The sequence below is a fragment of the Chironomus tepperi genome, unplaced genomic scaffold, assembly GCF_022539635.2.
Source record: "Chironomus tepperi strain 1889 unplaced genomic scaffold, CSIRO-AGI_Ctep_v1 contig_419, whole genome shotgun sequence".
NCBI lineage: Eukaryota > Metazoa > Arthropoda > Insecta > Diptera > Chironomidae > Chironomus > Chironomus tepperi.
The window spans coordinates 21,487-39,458 of NW_027226541.1; the positions used below are offsets into that span (position 1 = coordinate 21,487).

Below are 17,972 nucleotides of genomic sequence, written 5' to 3' on the forward strand. Positions count from 1 at the left end.
AATACAATATTTAGGCATTTTGAAAACACAGAACTGCTTAATTATGCTATAATTAATTAAATATTTTTTGAAATGTGAAAAAAATCCGAAGTCAATTAAGTATATTCACAATGTACATGAATTAGACTATTAATAGAGCTGGAATCCAATTTATATGATTTATTGTGCATTCATTAATAATACCATCTATTAATTATATTAAGTGTACTATTTGTTTAAAGTATTTTTGGATGTGAAAAAACAAAGATAAGTATGTTTCTCATGGAATATTTAAAATTCAAAAAACCGTTAAAGTTTGAACCTCAAACAACCGTTAAATTAAAATGAAATTTCCATGAAAATTTATTTACGCATATTGAATCTGGACATAATGTGTCTGGATCTTGATATTAAGGACATATTGTGTCAGGATGTTAACAGGGTCTTAATATGGTGTGTCTAGATGTTACTGGATCCACTTCATCATTTGAATCTCATTGGCTCCCTAACTTGTACCTGAAAAACCTAAAATATGTCATTAAAGTATTGTGTAAAATTGGCAGGTGGAAGCCAGTGATAGAGCCAGCTTGTGGTGACTCCTGTGGGAGGTCCTGGATCACAATTGATTTGTACGACCAGCGAAGTATGAAGTAAGTAAGTATGTCAAATTATTCACTTGGGATTAGAGCCTGAAATAGATGAAGAACCCGAGAATTAAACAATTTAAGTTCAAAATATTTAAAAAATTTTTATTAATAAAATAATTTCGAGTCACAAACTTCATTCCAGCGGTTCATCATCAAATTCAATATTTTTTGGCAATCTACCCTCCTTACGTGCCATCTCAACATTCTCAAAATATTCCTTAAATGACACATATGGTCTCGTCTGCTTCTCACCAACACCATAATTAACACTCGTATTTGTGGATGAATATGATGTAATTGTTCCAATTTGACTTCCTGATATTGTCGACGATGCTGTTGAATTTTTACTATTTTCAATTGAATTTGGCATTGGAAATGAAAAGTTACGTATCAACAGGGTCATATCCTCACGTGAATCAAATGAACAATCAATACCATTAACTTTAGACTTCATGTACAGATCGTGATGAAGCTGTGCTAGAATATTTGTGACACTTTGTGCTACACCGACTAATGTGCTCTGTTTGTTGAATTGTTGGACACAAATTTGGACTAGTTCCTTATTAACGATATTTAAATCATTTGAAAATAGCTGCGACAAAACCTTACAAAGTCCACCGGACAGCAACAACAAGAACCTAACGGAATCATCAAGTGATATTGGTCCAATAATTTCTGGATTGCTGGATATGACTTCACCTGATGACTGTGAAAATAATTCCGAGTCTTTATATCCACCTTTACCTAAATAATTTCCAATACATCTTGTTGTTGGCAGTGATGACTGTAACGATGAAATGTCAAGTCCTAAATTACACAGTCGGACATATTCATCCTCATTAAGTAAATTGTGGTCGACAGTGACTTGAATGACACGCAATACATCCTCATTTCGGCTATCATTCTTGACTATTAAGGCACGACATACACCCAAGTTGGCGATGAATAGCTTCTTATTCGTTATTAATGCAATCAAGACTGACGATCCAATTGACAGTTCCTTAGTGATCACATTCAATCGATTAAGGACATCCTGATACTTTTGGGATATTTCGTATTGACTCAAGTCTAAAATTTGATATTGTAGCTGCTGCTTTGTTGCCAATAAATTGTCAATTGTTGTGTTGTAGCCTTTTTCAGCTGATATAAAAGTCTGCCTTAATAGCTCCTTAATTTCCTCATCTGGCTTACCAACTTGATTAAGTTGACCACCAAGAAGTATGTCAGCTGTCATTCTGGATAAGGCAAAGTCACTGATATTGGCACCGTTGATTCCTGAACAGATGGAGTAGAGGAAGCTGGCAACGAGAAGGATTGTGGATGTTTAGTGATTTTTTGGTTTGCATCAAAGTAGCCATGCCAACCCAATGCCCAGTCCAAAATCAATACCTTACTTAAAGCTGATATCCAACCCAATGTCCAATATCCAACGAGATTCCCAATGTACAATATCCAATCCAAAGCAAATACACAATCCAATCCCAATGCGGAACACCAAATCCATGTCAAATACCCAATACCCAATACCTTAATACCCCAATATCCAATACCCAATACCCAATACAGAGTATCCAATACCTTAATACCCCAATACTCAATAAACCCAATACCCAAAGCCCCAATACCCAATTCAACCCAATGGACAATCGCAACACAACAGCCAATTCAACAACTATACTCAACCCCAAATTCAATACTTAATACTCAATACCCAATACCCAATACCCTAGTGCCCAATACTCTAGTACTCAATACCTTAATACCAAATACCATCAATACCAAACACAATGTTATTTCTAAATCAAACTTAATACCAACTCAAGTCCAAGATTTAATCTAAATCAATACCCAATACCAGATACCAGATACAGGATACTCAGAGCCAATACCCATTCCTAGCACCGAAACCCGATATCCAACACCACCATACACAATCCGCAACATTAAACCAGAGTTGGCAGGACATTGGAGTCCGGACTCCTCTTTTTATTTGGAATCCGGACTTTCGGGGTCCGGACTCCACATTGTAGTCCTGTCAACTCTGCATTAAACCCAATACCTTGCCCCAACCATATACTCAATTCCTATACTTATCCAAATACCCAATACTCAATACCCAAAACTCAAAACCCAATGCTGAAAACCCAGTGCCGAATATCCAGTTCCGTATATTCAGTGCCATATACCCAATACCCAACCCTCAATCCAAATACCCAATGCACAATCCGAATACTCAACCCAAACTCATCAATCCCCAACCCAAATCCAATAATCATCACAAACCCTATACCCAACCCAAACCCTAAACCCAACCAATGCCTATACCCAACACTGTCCAATATCCAACACCCAATACCCAATTATCAATTCTCAACTTACTTTTCCGTATCATATGAACAATAACACTTTTTTTCATAATTTATGTGCATTTCTTTCATTCGACCGTCTTTAGAATACATTTGATTTATGACACTACCACATCCAGTCAGTGGACAGATCGGTAAGTCGTCTGTCCAGTTCCTTAAAACGTCTTGAAACTTTTCGTTATTCATTTTTTTTTTAATATTTTTTTTTTTTATTCAACAAATTTTGCGATTTCAATGTTATTGTTTTGATTTGTGAGTAATTGAGGAAGTTGAAAGCCCCTGGAAAGGGAAATTTGAAATTTTTGTGGCCGTTAATGTTAGTTGTGGATTTATTTTTTTGGGTGATATAATGAGATTGGCTGTGCTTTTAGGTAGTTAGTGTTTTCATATGAACTAATCATATCCTGTGAATGAATCTTGTCCTTTTTGCTCGTGTCCTTTGAAACTAATTGTATTCTGTTTTAACTGATCGTGTCCATTGATACTAATCGTATCCCTTGGAACTGATTATGTTCCTGAAAAATAATTTAGTTCAGTTGTGCTAGAAATGTTTCTAAAATCTATTCTTATTCCTAAAACTGATCATATCCCCAAAACTTGACATGTCCTTTTGAACTGATCGTGTCCTTAAACACTGATTGAACTCCTACGAATTGATTATGTCCCTAAAAACTTATTGAATTTTATCAAAACTAATCGTGTCTATTTGAACTGATCGTGTCCCTGAAAACTAGTCTTATTCTCTTGAACTGATCGTGTCTCTGAAAATTAGTTTTATTCTGTTGAAATGATCGTGTCCCTGAAAATTTGTCTCATCCTCTTGAACTGATCGTGTCCCTGAAAATTAGTCTTATCCTGTTTAACTCATCGTATCCCTGAAAATTAGTAGTGTCCTGTTGAACTGGTCGTGTCCCTGAAAACTAGTCTCATACTCTTGAACTGATCGTGTCCCTGAAAATTAATCTTATCTTTTTAAACTGATCGTGTCCCTGAAAATTAGTCTTTTCCTGTTGAACTGATCTTGTCCCTGAAAAATCTCAAACTAGGCTAATTTGCAAAATTACAGAAATGCTTCAAAATTAATCCTGAAAAATGCAAAATTATTTAAAATAACAAAACAATTTTAAATTTTTATTTCTTTTTATTTTTCATTTCTTGTTTTTCTATATTTACAATTTTTTGTTTTTTAATTTCAATTTTTATGTTTTTTTTTTCCATTGCTAAAATAAGTTGTAGATTTCTCACTTTTCATGACATTTTTTCTCATTTTGCGTCATGTAATTTTAATGATTACAAATATTTTTTTTTTGTTTTTTTATTATAATAATTATAATTATTTTTTTATGGACTACAATGCAATCATCAAATGAACATTTTTTTTTCATCTTTGATATCAAAAAGTAATTTTTTTTTTCACCACAATTTTTACTTTTTTTTGTTCTTAAATTAAATTTTTTAATTTACAAATTTTTTACTTTTCAAAATTTTTTTAATTACAATTTTTTTTTTGCTTTTTTTAGAACAAAAAAATTCAAATTTGATTTTTTTTTATTTCACAAATTTTTCTTAAATTTTTAAAATTATTAATTACAACTTTTTTTTGAATTTTTTTTGTTTTCATTTTTTGAATATTTTTTTTTTTTTTGAAATAAATCAAAACTTAAATCACAGACGAATGGTAAAAGCGCAACAGAAATTTTGAAATTTTTGAATTATTTTTAAAATTATTTTTATTTTCCCATTCGACGATTTTTTTTAACAAAATTTTAAACAATTTGATGATTATTTATACATTTTAAATTATTTCACATTTTAATAATAGATTTTTTTCAATTATTTTACTTTTTTTAATTAATATTGCTTGCGTCATAGTATAGTCAATTTTAATAGTTCTATTCGATCATTTTTAGATTCTTTTTTTAAGTTTTTTTAAGGGAAGTTTAAAATTATAATTTAATAAAGTTAGGAGCTATCGTAGAATTAGCTTTTGTTTAGCTTTTTGAATTTTTAATAAAAAATTGACAGTTTTTAAAAATTTTAATTTTTAATTTAAAAACATTTTCCAATAATTTTAAATTTTTTTAATTTTTTAAACATTTTTGAAACAATTTATGATTTAAAAATTTTTGTAAATTAAAAATAAATTTTTTTTAAATTAAAATTTTTTTAAATTAAAAATTAAAATTTTTTTAAATTAAAAATTAAAATTTTTTTTAAATTAAAAATTAAATTTTTTTATAAATTAAAAAAAAAATTTTTTTTTAGAAATTTTTAAAAATTGAAAATTTAAAACTAAAAATTTAAAAGTTTATAATTTAAAAACTAGAAAAAATTTTAAAGTTTTAAAAAATTTAAATTTTTTTTTGAATTTAAAAAAATTTGAAAATTTAAAAAAAAAGGTATTAAATTTTAAACTTCCAAAATTTTAAAAATATTAAAATTTGAAAATTTAAAAATTTAAATTTCAAATATTTAAAAATTCAAAAATTTGACAATTTTGAAAAAACTTTGAAAGTTCAATTTAGATTTTTTTTAAATTAAATTTTTTTTTTAATTTTTAAAATTCTTGAAAAAAAAATTTAAATTTTGGTTTAAAAAAAATTATTTTTGAATTTAAAAAGAAATTATAAATCATAAATTGTTTTAAAAACTTTTATAAAATTTAAAAAATTTAAATTTTTTATAAAATATCAATTTTTAATTAAAAATTAACAAAAACCAATCAAAAGCTATTTCTACGTTAATTCTTAACTTCTTTTTTTACAAATTCAATTTTCCACCATATTTTAATTATTTTCACATTGAAAATAAAAGGAAGTGTCAACCCATAACACAGAGTCCACTTCCATTATTTTGAAATTCATTTAAATTTCTCCGAATTCTTTAATAAATGCAAATAATTTTCTTTTTTTTGAGTATTGCTGATAATTAGATAGGGACAGAAAAGTGAAAAGTGGTAGAAAAATAGACAGAAAGCGATAGAAAAGCTTCTTAAAAAATAATTCATGCGCTTTATTCTTGGTGATATTTATGGGGATTGAGTACGGAACTGTATTCATGAATTTAGGGGACTATTCACACATTACGTAACGCTATTATAGGGTGGGGATTCAAAACATGTGTTAAAACATGTGTTACGTAACATGTGAATGGACCCCATAAGCTGGAATTTGTGACTATATGGCAACATACATTCATAAACTTCCAGGTTTAAATGGGCTATCTACTTTTCTTTATGACATTTCCCAATACTTCCAGGTGTAAATAGGTTGTTTACTTATTTTATGGAATTTTCCAATACTTCCAGGTGTTTATGGCATTTCCATAAACTTCCAGGTGTAAACAGGTTGTACTTTTGCTTATGGCATTTCCATAAACTTCCTGGTGTAAATAGCTTTTTTACTTATGTTTATGGAATTTTCCAATACTTCCAGTTGTTTATGGGATTTCCCAATACTTCCAGGTGTAAATCGGTTGACCACAATTGCTTTATAGCCATTCCTAATCCAAATACCCATCCAACCCCCATCCACATCACTCCAATAAACTTTACAAAAACTCCTTACAAACTTTAACGATATTTTCTTTCATTTTTTTAGGGGATAATTTCTATGGATTTAATTCAGCTTCATTTCTACATGGACATTTGTTGTTGTTTGTATATTGATTCACTATAAAAATGCTTAATGCTTCATTCTGTTCTAGATTTTCGACGACTTATTTATTTTCATTTCTATTCTACACTTTCATCTGTCACATTTATTGGTAAAACTTAATTTTATTGCAATTTTATGCTCGTTAACCTTAACCAGTGGTTTATTTTTTTTTATGACAAAATTATTTCTTTGATTTTATTTACAGATTTTTTTTTTTCAATAAAAAAAAATGGAGAAAATTCATAAAAAATACTGTTTTTTTTTTGTCATTTATTTGTATTTTTTTGCAGATTTTGAGTTGATTTTTCTTTGTTCAAAATTCGATTTTTATCTTTTTTTTTTACTTTATCTTGGGTATATGGAGTTGATGTTGTCATTTGACTATTATTGGAATTTTGCAGATTTTCTGTTTTAAAATGAGTCAATATCGAGTTTAGGAGACATATCTACTTCATATTGATGATTTGCCATCAATTCCACGATGATTGCTGTTGAGGATGCGGAACAGGATGGTACTAGGTAATGTCTTGTTCTGACCTAGGGATGTGGAGTTGATCAATCAAATTTGATATTAATTTTGATCTAAATGTGATTATTTTGGTATTTAATCCAACAATAACATGAATTCGGGTTTATTGAATCCTACTAAGCAGTACAAATCGGTTAATCGAACCAAAATCCGGATTGACTGTGCATTTCAAACCGAATCTGGAATCACGCAAGGGTCACGCAGGTCTGTTAATGGATTTTGGATCGCTTAACCGACTTTTACTATTAACGTCCTAATCATCCTCAACATACATTAATATTCAGATAACAACATCAACCACCCTAACAGACAATAAGGTACCATGATGCCATGCTCACTATGAACATCATCACATCCATACTAACCACAACACCACAATATCATGTCTATTAATCCCACACATTCAGTTAAGTTTCAAATTTTTCAAATATTTTAAATTACTTAATCTTGATTCTTAAGCAATTGTCTAAATCTGTGTTTTGATTGAGAGAGAGAAAGGTATCTTAAGGTAAGGAGAGCTAAAGAGCGAAAGAGATAGAGATTACCCTGTTAAAAGGAAAGACATGAATGCTCACTGTTTTTCTGTTACTAGTTTTCATGTGATTTTAAAATATTTCGTGGGGTCTACAAACTATGAGGTGGAATTAGGATGGGGTTAAGGGTGCTGATTTTTGATGGGGTTTTGGATAATGCTCTAGATAGGGTGTCCCTCTGGATGAGAACAATATTGGTTCCAGAAATAGGAATTATCCGGAGGGTGTCCCTCTGGATGAGAACAATATTGGTTCCAAAAATAGGAAGTATCCGGAGGGTGTCCCTCTGGATGAGAACAATTTTGGTTCCAAAAATAGGAACTATCCGGAGGGTGACCCTCTGGATGAGAACAATTTTGGTTCCAAAAATAGGAACTATCCGGAGGGTGACCCTCTGGATGAGATCAATATTGGTTCCAAAAATAGGAACAATCCGGAGGGTGTCCCTCTGGATGAGAATCCGATTTCACACCTAGGCTCAAACTAAGCCCCACCAAGAACAGCACACCATCCCCACCCCTAATCCAACTCATTCAAACTATTCTACATCCTTTTATTTCCATTGATTCTTTAATGTCTTAATTATTGACTGGATGTCTATAATGAATGAGATTGAAATATATGGTTTTATGGCTTATGACATGATTATTATTTCTTAATTATTTTTTTAAAAATTCTTCATTGTTTTTTTTGTAGAGAAAATTTGAGATTTTGGATGAATGCAAAATTTGTATGGATGCACTAGAAGATGCGATTAAGCTCTATGAGTTACTGAGAAGCCAAAAAAGGAACTAAAAAATTGTGACAATTATAAATGAAAAAAAATGTGGAAGATATTGCGTGGAAAAATTCATCATTTTTCCGATCATCGACTTAGGCCCTAAACTTTAAAGCATCTATCAATCAACTCTGTGATTCTATATCTGCCACTAAATTTTTTAAATTTTTTTTTTATACAAAAGTTCATTTTTTTTCTTCTTATTTTATTATTCTAAAAATTTCTATACAACTTACTTATCTGGACACAATTTTTCTGTCTGATTTTAATTTTATCCTTATTTTTTAAGGATTTTTAATTTTTTTAATTTTTAAAATTTTCTACATCATTCTAAATTGCCGTCGTGTTAAGCCGTAATCAATGAATTTTAAATTTTATATTTTTTTTAATATTTACATGGCACGTTTACAAAAAAATCAAATAAAATTATAGATTTGATGGGAAAATTAAATTTTGAATTTCGAATTTTTAACTTTCGAAATTCAAATTTTTTCACTTTCGAAATTCGAATTTTTAACTTTCCAAATTCGAATTTTTCAATTTCAAATTTCAACTTGTAATTTTGAATTTTTAACTTTCGAAATTCGAATTTTCACTTTTGAATTTCGAATTTTTTTTAATTTCGAATTTCGAATTTCGAAAGTTAAATCTTCAATTCTTATTTCCCATCCTCATTAATAGAGAGTCATCATGTGTCTTAATTTCAATAATTTTTTACAAAATCTCTCAATTTATTAAAAAAAGTTCGACTAGCTCAATAAAACTACTCAAAAATATCCCATTTATCATTGCCATCGAAGCAGTAAATCAGTAAATTTACTGTAAAATTCAAATAAATTTTTCCCTCATTTTTGAAACTTTTTTTTTATCGAAAAACAAAAGAAAAATCAGGAAAATTTCGCCATTTTTTATCGACTTCTTATAAAAATATTTACTTTTTTTTAATGTTTTTTTGATAATTTTTTCCTCATTACATTGTTATTTATGCTCATTTGTGTATTATGTGTGGTTTTTTTCATTATTTATTTGTGTCAAATTGTTTTAATGAATTTGTTTTTATTTAAAAAAATTCAGTCCATCAATTGTAATGTATTAATTAATTTTTTTTTAACTTTTTTTACCTCTTAAAAAATTATCAATTTTGTGTTAAATTCAGTTTGATTTTGAAAATAGAAGTGATGATTATTTTCGAAAAATTCGAATTTCGAAAGTAAAAAATTCGAATTTCGAAAGTTAAAAATTCGAATTTCGAAAGTAAAAAATTCGAATTTCGAAAGTTAAAAATTCGATTTTCGAAAGTTAAATATTCGAAATTCGAAAGTTAAAAATTCAAATTTCGAAAGTTAAAAATTCGAATTTCGAAAGTTAAAAATTCGATTTTCGAAAGTTAAAAATTCGATTTTCGAAAGTTAAAAATTCGATTTTCGAAAGTTAAAAATTGGAATTTCGAATGTAAAAAATTGGAATTTCGAAAGTAAAAAATTCGAATTTCGAAAGTAAAAAAATCGAACTTCGAAAGTTAAAAATTCGAACTTAATAATCATCACCACATCCACCCTCAAAACCAAATTCACAACATTATTTACCCCAAAACTATAGGTTAATGCTTGATAATTCTTCTCATATGGTGGGACAATTTAATTAATTAATTCTTTTAAGTTTCATTAAATTTGTTAATTTCTACTTGCGCTTTTACTGTTGTTGCTGATGTTGATTTTGTCGTTGTCGTTTACCCTTACTTTTAACGATACCCTCAGTATCACTATTACCCCGTCGTCAGTGTGTCTTTGAGCTACGTTGGAAGACAACATTGGAAGGATCGTCAGCTAATTGTGGATATTTATGGATACTATGAATATCGACACCATCATAGTGCTCAACTTCACCATTTTGAAGCAGTTCCTCCTTCTCATCTTCCGTCCAACTCACACTACCATCAGCACCACTTGCTATAATTTGCTTCTCATTCTCCCATGCACGATCAACAGCACGCTTATGTGCATGTTTAAGGATTCTCCTCCTTTCCGTGGTTGGATCAACGCCATACTTGATAATAACAATAGCATCACTACCATGCAGTCTCAATTCTTTACCATTTTCCGTACCATGATCATTAATGTCATGTGTTGTCACATTAAACATGCCACCAAGACGTCTTAATTCCTCCGTATCATCGCGTAACTTCATGATGTTATCCTTCACAAAATAGAACACATCCTGACTGTGAATATTGAAATGAAGATCAAGGAAGAATGAATTGTTAAAGACAGACGATACGACATCCTGTACGACACTATTTGAACTGTCAATGACTGAGACGAGTGCACGATTGTCGACGCGTGAGAAGAGAACTCCTTCGCCAAAGATACCGCGACGATATGCAATACGTGGTTGTGTGATTGGAATGTAGTCAAATAGAAGGGAACGTGGAACAATTTCGACATTTGAGAATGATTCGTCGATCTAAAAATGGAAATGGAAATACATTTGATTAATCATCTATGTTAGGAATCTATCCGGAAGGTGTCCCTCTGGATCAAATAGAATCTATCCGTAGGGTGACCCTCTGGATCAAATAGAATCTATCCGTAGGGTGTCCCTCTGGATCAAATAGAATCTATCCGTAGGGTGTCCCTCTGGATCAAATAGAATCTATCCGTAGGGTGTCCCTCTGGATCAAATAGAATCTATCCGTAGGGTGTCCCTCTGGATCAAATAGAATCTATCCGTAGGGTGTCCCTCTGGATCAAATAGAATCTATCCGTAGGGTGTCCCTCTGGATCAAATAGAATCTATCCGTAGGGTGTCCCTCTGGATCAAATAGAATCTATCCGTAGGGTGTCCCTCTGGATCAAATAGAATCTATCCGTAGGGTGTCCCTCTGGATGCGAATAGAATCTATCCGTAGGGTGTCCCTCTGGATCAAATAGAATCTATCCGTAGGGTGTCCCTCTGGATCAAATAGAATCTATCCGTAGGGTGTCTCTCTGGATCAAATAGAATCTATCCGTAGGGTGTCCCTCTGGATCAAATAGAGTCTATCCGTAGGGTGTCCCTCTGGATGAAAAATCCAGAATCCTCCCAAAAACTCACCTTATCAATAATACTCCTCAATCCAGATATAGCACCAAATTCTGGTGACAATTGTTGTGATTTAATTCTAAATTCAGGTTTGTGTAGCACACTGTTGACATATTTTGATCCTTGCATTCTATTAATATCAAATCCTAACATCTTCATCCATGAATTGATATCAGACATGAGTCCAATTGACTGCTGATCATGTTCCTGTCCTCTCCATCCATTAATTGGATCATTATTACGGAATCTGTATGTAAATACATCAGTCGGTAGAACCATATTGTTTGCAAGTCTCTCCCAATCCGGCGTCATCCATTGTCCAACCGTTGGATCATAAAGTCTTGAATTTATATAGACGAGATTCGTATTTGGATCCATAAGACCACCATGGAAGCCAATTGGGACATAGAACTCTGGATTTGTATCCTTGATGATTTTACCAAATGGCGTACGACGAATTTGCTTGACAACATTGGCATTGACATCAAAGTAGGCAAGTGGTGAGCCATTTTGGTCAGTTGCTACATAGAATCTTTGGTCAGAAGTCTCAACAGCGATGAGGTTTGATCGATCATCGTAGATGAATCTAAAATTGAAGCAAATGTTAGTTCTGGGTATTGGTAATGGTTGCACCTAGGGTAGTGGTGGGTAGCTCCACACCCATGGATGACCCTGTATATACATACCTAAATGTCCTTCCACTCTTCGGTTGATGCATATGTGTGACTAGATTTCTATTCATTAGATTTGCGTAGAAGAACTGCGTGACATTTCCTTTGTCATCATACCACATGACCATACGATCCAAGTCATCATAGCAGTACCATGTCTGGAACTTATCGCGTTCTAGGGCGTGTATTAGTTGTCCGCGATTGTTGTAGCGATACTTCTGCTCACCACGGCGTGTGACGTAGCCACGAGAGTCGTATGTGTTGAACTCAACGTCGCCAACCTGGATTTGAGGGCAGAGAAAGATGGGGAATTTTGAGGTTAGGTTTGAGTTTTTGAGGTTAAGTTTAAGTTTTTGAGGTTAGGTTCAATATTTTGAGGTTATGCAAATTTTTGAGGTTATGCCAAATTTTAAGGTTATGTCAAATTTGGAGGTTATGTCAAATTTTTTGAGGTTATGTTCAATTTTTTTAGGTTATGTCAATATTTTGAGGTTATGTCAAATTTTTGAGGTTATGCCAAATTTTAAGGTTATGTCAAATTTGGAGGTTATGTCAAATTTTTTGAGGTTATGTTAAATTTTTTTAGGTTATGTCAATATTTTGAGGTTATGTCAAATTTTTGAGGTTATGTCAAATTTTTGAGGTCATGTCAAATTTTTAGATTATGTCAATTTTTTGAGGTTATGTCAACTTTTGAGGTTATGTCCATCTCAACTCACCTGAATAACACGATCAGCAGGATCATATCCGAAATTGGTCTTATCACCTTGTTCCATAATACCAACAACATTACCATTTTCATCATACAAGTACTTCCAGTTATTTGTACCAGCAACTTCCATCACATGTCCATCAGCATTGTAATTAATCTTGTCCATTGACGGTTGCCTTCCAATTGTGACTTTATGTGTCTTAATTCGATTCCTTGAATCATGTTCAAGTTCCAGTCTGAATGCATCAACAGACTTAATATTAATGAGGACTGACTTGACACGTCCATGTTCATCATAGTCTGTAATTGTAAAGTAATTCTTGGATACATCCTCAATGACTGTACGGTTGATGTTCCTGGATATTTTAAGGTCCGAGACATTCAATAAAGTTCCATGATTTTGATGGAATTTAAATCTAAGCATTGGTAAGTCTTTGCCATCCAGTGACATCTCAATGGCACTGACTCGTGCCTGACTGTCATATTGATACTTATAGTGACTTGCTGTAATTGTTCCTTTGGAACTAAACTTGATTTTCTCATCCTTAAGCAGTCCTGTATGATATCTAAACTCACGTCTCAATTCAAAGCCTGGTTCCTTAACCTCAACCTGCTTAAGCAGTCCAGTACCTTCCTGATATGTATAATGTGTCTGTGACAATCCAGCAAGTATCGTCTCTAGTCGTCCATTCAAGTCATAGACATAAACAACCTTTCCACTTTGATGTGGCAAAATTTTAGCCAGCAAGTTACCTTCGTCGTCATATTGCAACTCAAATGGATGTCTTTGTGTCGGCGAGTGATATTGATACTTCATAAATCCAAAGGATGTCTGCAACGAGAAGGTATGGATATGACCACGTGGTGTCGTAAGACTCTGAAGTGCACCGGACTCATCATATTGCAGCAAGTAGTCAGATCGTCTTGGTGTTGTTATTTTTAATGGATACATGCTGGTTGCATCCTTAAATGTAAACAGCAGGGATGTATCATCAGCATACTTGATCTCACTTAGTCGTCCACCATCGTAAATGTATGATTCCTTCAAGTCACCCCATGTCCACTTACCAATACGTCCATAACGATCGTATTCAATTTCAACATGTGCATAGTCACCAGATTGTGGACGGAAGGCAGTTGGACGTAAGCCTTTATCGTATTGGACGATGAGGAGTCTGGAGTTGGATTTGTCATCGGAACCGACAGTAACTAGTTGATTGTCTTTGTCATACTCGATGTAGAGGATTGGCTCGCCGTTGATTCTAAGCTTCTTAAGGACAGGCTGTGACTTTTGTCTCTGTCCCATACTCTGTACCTTCTTCAGCATATATCTCCATTCAAAACGATTAACAAGCTCATTCTTAAGTTCAGTCTTTTGTTTTGCCGGAACTGGATATGTCTCACCAACAAGTGGATCAATTTCAGACAGAATAGCATGCGGCGCTGTCTCAACAGACACGGCAACATTATAAGGTGCTATTTTGATAGTTCCACCTGAATTTTCAATCATCAGCCGTTCAATTGTCTCACCAATGTGCTCAACAAGTTGATTTGTCTGGACCATTAAGGTTCGTTCCTTCTCAGCATTCTCAAGGATCTCAATGACTGCACCCTTGTCATTCAAGTCAAAATTAAGGGATATAACCTTACCAGTTGGTGTCACAACATTTGTACAACGTCCAAATTCATCATAATTATAAAATAAGGAACGTCCAGTTGTGTCAAGTCGTGACTTGAGTAGTCCAGATCCACCATAGTAGTCATATGTGATGGTAAAGTTGTCAGGTGTTCTGAATTCGTGAAGCATTTTGTACCTTGGACTGAGCTTCAATGAGCATTTTTGTCCCTTTGAGTTCTCAATGTATTGAATCTGTGCTGAATAGTCACGAAGGAAGTAGACACGATTACCAACAGCATCGGTGACAATTGATAGCTTTCCATTGGATGTATTGACATTATATGAGAATGTCACATAAGTTTCACCAGTCAGGACATTCTTAGTAGCTGTATGCTGTCCAAATCTATTGAAGATGTAAACTTCATGTGTCTCTGGATTGTAAATTTCATATTCTCGGGAGGAACTAGCTGGAATCTGTGATGTTATTGACCGTACTCGATAATTTGCTTGATCAGCGATGTAGACATTGCTGTCAGGCGTGACTGTCAATGCTGAAATTGTATTAAACTTTGCAGCTGTTGCCAAATGATGATCAGATGTGAAGCAGTCACAGCCACGTTCAAGGCAGTTGCATTTTGACTCAGCACCAGCATAAAGGCTGATACGTCCGTCAGTTGACACGACCCTGATTCTGTTAATCCTCTGTGAATCTGATTCCGCAATGTAAAGATCACCGCTTGGTGCAAATGCAATTGATTGTGGCATGACTAATGTTGCATGAACAGCCATTGTAAAGTCATCACTTGCTGTCGCTGGACAGTGTAATGGACGTCCAGCAACAACTCTTAATCTACCGTCAGGTGTCATCATCATCACGACACGATCATCAAGGAAATGTAAAGCGCCATTTAGTGGATTTATAGCAACTTCTGTTGGCCATCTGAGGAGCACTTCCTCCATTTTAAGTGTTCCTTCACATGACACTGGCTTCCAATGAGACTTATGGACATGAGATCCAATTATTGTGCTGATAATTCCATCACGATCAACCATACGAATATTAGTTCCATCAGCAAAGTATAAAGTACCATCATGTGCCACAGCAATACCTTTTGGATATGCAAGTTTAGCTTCACGTGCAGCTGATCCATCGCCACAATGTGCCTCATCTCCCGGCAAGCAACGTTCACCAGATCCAACAAAAACTTCCCAGTTCCTTTCCGGATCACTAAAGTCATTTTGTCTCATGACACGAATAATTTGATGGGATTCTGGATCTGAGATGTAGATGGTGCCGTCGAGCGGAGAGATTGCCATGTGATAACGATATGAGACTCGGGTTGCGTTGAGTTTGACTAGGGTACGGACCTAAAATGATGTGAATTGAGAGAAAATTTAGGGAGTGTTAGGAGAAATTGTTGAGATATTAAAGTTAGTGCTGATTAATTTCTGGAATATGTACTAATGAACTTTGCTGAATCTTGCCAAACTGTCCCAAAATATCAAGCAGAACCAAACTGTCCCGAAATGTACCGAGCCTCATTGAACTCTGCCGAACGTAACCCAAACTGTATCTAAAGTTTCTGAGCTGAACCGAGCTGTTCCGAAATGTACCGAGCCTAACCGAGCTGTACTGAACCTTACCGAGCTGTACTGAACCTAACCGAGCTGTACCGAACCTTACTGAGCTGTACTAAACCTTACCGAGCTTTACTGAACCTTACCGAGCTGTACTGAACCTTACCGAGCTGTACCGAACCTTACCGAGCTGTACTGAACATTACCGAGCTGAACCGAACCTTACCGAGCTGTACTGAACTTTACCGAGCTGTACTGAACCTTACCGAGCTGTACTGAACCTTATCGAACTTTTCCAAAATTTAACGAACTATACCGAACTGTTCCGAACTATGCCGAACCTTTTCGAGCTGGACCGAACCTAACCAAACTGGGCCGAACCTATTCCGAACCTAACCGAGCTTTTCCGAACTTCACCGAACTGCACCGAGACATTAACGAACATTACCGAACATTACCGAAATGTACAAAACCTGTTCAGAACCTTACCAAGCTGTACCGAACCCTTCAAATCTGTTCTAAGCTATTGTACCGAATCATGCATCATCATCATCACTGTTGGAGTAAGTAGCCCCCAGAAAACTGCGCTCAAGTTATTCCTCCCACCTAAATATCCAAACTCACTAAATTCCCCATTCCAGATTTATAATTTTGACAAATTATTGCGAATTATTTCACTATTGCGACAATCTACTTCCCCGAACATACAAAGCACAACATAAGCGCAATTAATAAAGCACAATGAAACCCTCCCCGAGTCAAGCACACAAGCTCAATCGATAAATAATAAAGCTTTAATGACTGAACTAATTCATTTCCATCCGTGAAAACCGCGCTTTCACAAAAATGGCAAGGAACAGCCAAAAATTAATGACATTAATTAATGAATAAATTTGATGCAGTATAGCACCATAACTTACCATTCCATCCGTTGATATTTTCCTTATATAGTTAAAGTCACCAACATATACGGAACCATCAGATGCGGCAGCCAATGCTACTGGTGCCAGTAATCGTTGCTTAATGGCCTGTCCATCACATTCAACACAATTTAAAATTCTCTGATGTCCATCGCCCATAATTGTCTCAATCATACGTGGCTTTTGACGTAAATAAATGTTTGTACCGTCACCCATTTGTATGATGCCTTCATGGAAATTATAACGATGATGTATGTCCAAATTCCATCCACCAATTTGTGATATTGACATATCATGTCCGCTTAACTTTGTTGTCTGTATATCCCATATGATTGAACTACAGTCACTATATTGATACCCAACCCGGACCATAGCTGTTGTGATGCCATAAACCTTTTGTTTATAGATATTAAGTCGGTTCCAACTGTATGTAAATTTAATTAATGGATCAGCTTCAAAGACTTTTTCGAATAGAATTCCTTCAATTGTTATCTTAAGATGGACACGATAGAGAGTCGATGGAACCTTTTCGGGTGTCAGCTGTAGCTCAATTGTGCTTAAATATCCAGCAACCTTTGATGAATGATAAATCAGGTTAAGACTTGTGCCTGGAATTGTAATTGACTCTTGTACGACTTGTGATTCAGCCAGGATTGCTGATTTTGTTGGTGCTGATCCTTGAAAGCCATGCTTCCATGTTGCTAGAACAATTGGCTTGATGCTGTCGTAATCGTGGCTGATGCATGGCTGTGGGAATCTTGACGGTGACTTTTCATCATCAACAGACATTGTGACAATGTCAAGGACAATGACTTCATTCCATGGAACGTTTACGATGCGCTCTTGTGGACGGAATGGCTGACGACCGAATAGAATCTTTACAGCACCTCCGCCGTTGATCTAG

General features: G+C 34.0%; 2 protein-coding genes across 3 annotated transcripts in view; both read right to left on the reverse strand.

The window, feature by feature from the left end:
- Positions 1–707: 707 nt before the first annotated feature.
- Positions 708–3,260, reverse strand: LOC139097276 (TGF-beta-activated kinase 1 and MAP3K7-binding protein 1-like). The gene is made up of 2 exons (XM_070649068.1): positions 3,006–3,260; positions 708–1,924 (listed from the first exon to the last, which is right to left on the reverse strand). Exons 1-2 carry the CDS (start codon positions 3,176–3,178, stop codon positions 760–762), a joined length of 1,338 nt encoding a protein of 445 aa, XP_070505169.1. The 5' UTR covers positions 3,179–3,260; the 3' UTR covers positions 708–759.
- A 6,680-nt stretch (positions 3,261–9,940) lies between these two features.
- Positions 9,941–17,972, reverse strand: part of Ten-m (teneurin transmembrane protein Ten-m) — a 175,220-nt gene continuing 167,188 nt past the window's right edge. For both annotated transcript variants that reach the window (XM_070649070.1, XM_070649069.1), the window contains 5 exons: positions 17,069–17,968; positions 12,960–15,938; positions 12,256–12,521; positions 11,582–12,155; positions 9,941–10,951 (listed from right to left, as the gene is read on the reverse strand). In XM_070649070.1, coding sequence (XP_070505171.1) covers positions 10,265–10,951; positions 11,582–12,155; positions 12,256–12,521; positions 12,960–15,938; positions 17,069–17,968 — 5,406 coding nt within the window. In that variant the 3' untranslated portion in view covers positions 9,941–10,264. The remainder of the gene's footprint in view (positions 10,952–11,581; positions 12,156–12,255; positions 12,522–12,959; positions 15,939–17,068; positions 17,969–17,972) is intronic.